Here is a 3664-nt window from a genome sequence, read left to right on the forward strand (position 1 = left end):
GTGATCATGCCTCCTCCGCTTGTTGGGGGGCAACGCGTTCGTAAATAGAGTCGAGAATCGTCACGCTGACTCCCCGAACGTAGCCGCGATCGCATGAAGCTGAGCGACGGTATTGTTCTTTCCCGGCACACCACGACTGATGCTCATGTACTCGACTACTTCATGTGAAGGTTTCTAGGTTGCGGGTATATATGGAGAGGAAATGGGCCTGTACGAGCCAGCGAACCACGCGCAATTCACAATTCTCTTAATCTAATATTCGAACCTTTGCTGGATCCTTGGCGACGCTCTCGCTCCTCCTCAAAGTCTACGAAATCCTCCAGGTACGCGATCCTCTCTTCGCGATCACTCCTTCCAGTCTCAGCTAGCGCTGGGGCTATTCTATCTAATCTGATCCCGAACTCTCAGTCCACGAGGAGGCTGTACTAACGTCGACAACACCCGGGTTCCGATCCCACGAGCACAAAACCCCCACTACGACACCGAGGGGGATGCTGCCAAAGAGCAGCCTGCACAGCAAAAGATTGGGGGGAAATACAATTGATTGGACTTTATATATATACTAGCACAAAGAGACCGAACGTGACGCACTAAACCTATGCAGCAGCGTTGACAAAACAATAGCCCGGGGCAGCGCGAGAGGCACAAGAGGCGCATCGGCCCCAAGTGGTGGGTACCCAACACGTGACCCTCCTTATTTACATTATTTACACCGCTAATCAGACAGCCTTGTAAAAAAGTGTAAATTACCTGTAAATTACCTGTAAAAAAGTACGGTGTAATTTACACCGATTTATTTGCCTTACACTAATGAGCGCCGAATGCTCAGCCGATGGGATAGCCACGTGACTGCGATTGCTTCCGATTTCCCCCTTCCCGGACATCTGGCCCGGTGTTTCCGGGCTCTGCGAAAAAAAATGCGTTTTCCGCATCATTTTGCAACTAGCTGTAATTGCTCACCGTAGACATTGAATAAAGGAAATACATGGATAACTGTGTGGTGGTATACTGCATATTGAGACATAGGTTGTTAATCATAGGATATTTCTCATATTATAACTGCTCATAGGGCCACATAGATCTCAAAAATTACACTCTGACCCAGCATCGACCGAGTAATATGTGGAGTTCCTGAATCCGTCCAGTATTGATATCGTTAATGTTTATGTATGAGTTTGAATGAAGTATAGCCGACGCACTGTTCGAGATAATTACTTGCGACGACGGGCAGTGCGACGCATGCCAAGTACACGCGGCTTGCGTTCTATCCATCGTCGGAAGACCTGTAGGGTCTCATTGAGAATTTCGATCGCGTTGTAGTTGACCTTGTGTTCCTTGTAGAAGGCGTCTAAAGCCATTACGAAATTAGCTGGTCCGGCACCCTTCGACAGCGCCAAGCCGGCGTTGTATGTAGCGAATTGGGGAGGGACACGGGAATACACGTAGCCCACGGTCTTGAATTCCCTTCGGAAAGCAGAGTTCTTCTCTGTGTCTGGAACGTCGCGGTGGGCAACAACGCAGTATTTGTGGATGGGGCCATCGCACACTTCAAATGGCTCGTCCAGCGACTGGATAGCACCGTGAGCAAGATACCATGTCTAGGCCCTGTCTCTGTACTCACCATGCCTACATCTATGGGAACAATAGATTGTGCGAAAAACTTCTTGATGACCTCAGGTTCCGGCATAAACAGCAGATCGCCTTGATCCCACATGGAGTGAACATCGGCTCTCACTATGTGGGGTATGCATCAGGGCTACGCCGACAAACCGGGGGATACGCACTCACATAGGAAGATGTTGAAAGGCGTGTTGATGTCGAAATCAACAAGCCCCCACCATGCTGCAAGGGTTTGACGCTACAGGCGCGAGAGTATTTGAGTCAGATTGACGTGAAACCCACCAAGGGCGATTGTGGCTTACCGTTTTGCGTGTAGTGCTTCGCGCGACGACGTGGCAGCACTGAACGGACTTGTCATCTTGCAGACTGAGCAGGCACCGTGGACCAGTGGGCGTTAATTGGGCAGCGCACGACTTTAGATTGCTATTGCACGATTGGTCTTCGGGCTCGGGGGTCTTCGATTCGCGGCCTATATCCTGGACAAGGCCTCCTGGACCAACGACAGCTATTGTACGACATGAAGATGTTTTGGTAAGTCCGTATCATATGGCAAGGCGAAGCATAACGACGTACCTTTCGGCCGTTCAGGCGTCCTTGGTATACCTGTCGGAATAATTATGGGAAGGCTACAAGCGAGATCGGTGATTGCGTTGAGGAACCAAATATGTTCACTAACCTGGGCTCATCCTCCGCCTCCTGTGGCTCATCCTCTACCTCCTGCGGCTCGTCCTCTAGCTCCTGCGGCTCATCCTCGTTCCTTACCAACTGTGCATCCCAGGGTGGTGGTGCAGTCCACAAGTCAGCCAATGTCACCATACCCTCCACAACACGGGATGCATCAGCCTTGAGATTGATTCTCTTGTAGAACGCCTCTAGAACTTTTATCCACAGCTTCTTGTTCTCCTTGATCTTCATGACAGCGTTTAATATCATGAAGTGTGGCTTTGCCTGCGACTGGACACATTCGATTAGATCGAATTTACAGGCGAACCCTTCTCGGGTTTGTCTATTTGCAAGGGCTGGGTGAGGGAGCGCAGAGTAGCTATAAAACTTCTCTTCTTCGAGGACCTAAACGCATTGTGGCGACCATTCGCATCAGCCATAAACTATCGGGCTGCAGCGACTCACCTCCCAAATGTTGTATCTCCCGCTATCCGTGAACTTATCCAGCAGCCTCATGACCACATCAGGCATCGGAGCGATCAATAGGTCTCCACGATCCCACAGTACGTGCAGATCTCCACGAACTGTATGCAAGTAAGCCCATGCGTATCTGGATGCCCCAGGGAAGGGAGACGCACGGAAAGCCACATTATGATGGGAGTCCACGTTTAGTGTTTTTGTCAGACCCCACCACCACTCCAGAGACGCGAGCTATGTGTGTGTGTGTGTGTATGTACACCGTCAGAGACACTGCATTCGCGCAGGAGCCACTTCAACTTACCACTGACGAGTCTGTGGCTCGTGGAAGTACGTGGCAAAATTGGACTGTCCTGTCATTGAGCCTCGATAGAATGCAGGCGCCTTTGTTCGGAGACTTGTCGACAGCTCGCTGTCGTGCATCCTCCGACATGCAGACCTTGCGTTTCACTCTCCGATTTGGGGTACTCCCATCCACCGGCGTGGCCTCACGGTCCGGCTCATAGCCGTCTTCGTCGTCTGATGATTTTATTTTCCGTTTGACATGCTTAGGCTTGAGCTCTAGATCGGGCACAGAGCCGGCGTCACTGGACTCGTCGTAATGAACTGTGGCCGGGCCACAGTCAGGGCAAATCGGTCAACGATAACGACGAGGATCCATACCTTTCTTCACATCTTTGAGCCTAAGAGATCGTCTCGGCTTGAGGATGCCGACCATGGCCAGGGAATTTTCGGGGGTGAAGTGGAGGTGGAAGGTGAACGTGAAGGAAGAGACGGCGAGAGTGTGTGGCTCGAAACTGCGGAGGCTTTTATTGAGTTTATATTATCTTGTAACGCGCGTGACGACAAGCCAGACAAGCCATTATACCCCAATTTGGATGTTACGGCCATCGTCGACGCAGGT

General features: G+C 51.0%; 2 protein-coding genes across 2 annotated transcripts in view; both read right to left on the reverse strand.

The window, feature by feature from the left end:
• POSPLADRAFT_1041868 (hypothetical protein) overlaps positions 1–245 on the reverse strand; it is an 848-nt gene extending 603 nt beyond the window's left edge. The window contains exon 1 of the mRNA XM_024477992.1: positions 80–245. Coding sequence (XP_024333614.1) covers positions 80–147 — 68 coding nt within the window. The 5' untranslated portion in view covers positions 148–245. The remainder of the gene's footprint in view (positions 1–79) is intronic.
• Positions 246–1211: 966 nt separating this feature from the next.
• On the reverse strand, positions 1212–3478 carry POSPLADRAFT_1062328 (hypothetical protein; the record flags this gene model as incomplete). Its single annotated transcript, XM_024481497.1, has 10 exons — positions 1212–1568; positions 1622–1734; positions 1789–1858; positions 1923–2125; positions 2194–2246; positions 2297–2688; positions 2749–2867; positions 2922–2994; positions 3065–3366; positions 3424–3478. The coding sequence occupies 10 exons, from the start codon at positions 3476–3478 to the stop codon at positions 1212–1214; spliced, it is 1737 nt and encodes a 578-aa protein (XP_024333615.1).
• Positions 3479–3664: the final 186 nt, after the last annotated feature.

The sequence above is a fragment of the Postia placenta genome, assembly GCF_002117355.1.
Source record: "Postia placenta MAD-698-R-SB12 unplaced genomic scaffold POSPLAscaffold_21, whole genome shotgun sequence".
Classification (NCBI taxonomy): domain Eukaryota; kingdom Fungi; phylum Basidiomycota; class Agaricomycetes; order Polyporales; family Adustoporiaceae; genus Rhodonia; species Rhodonia placenta.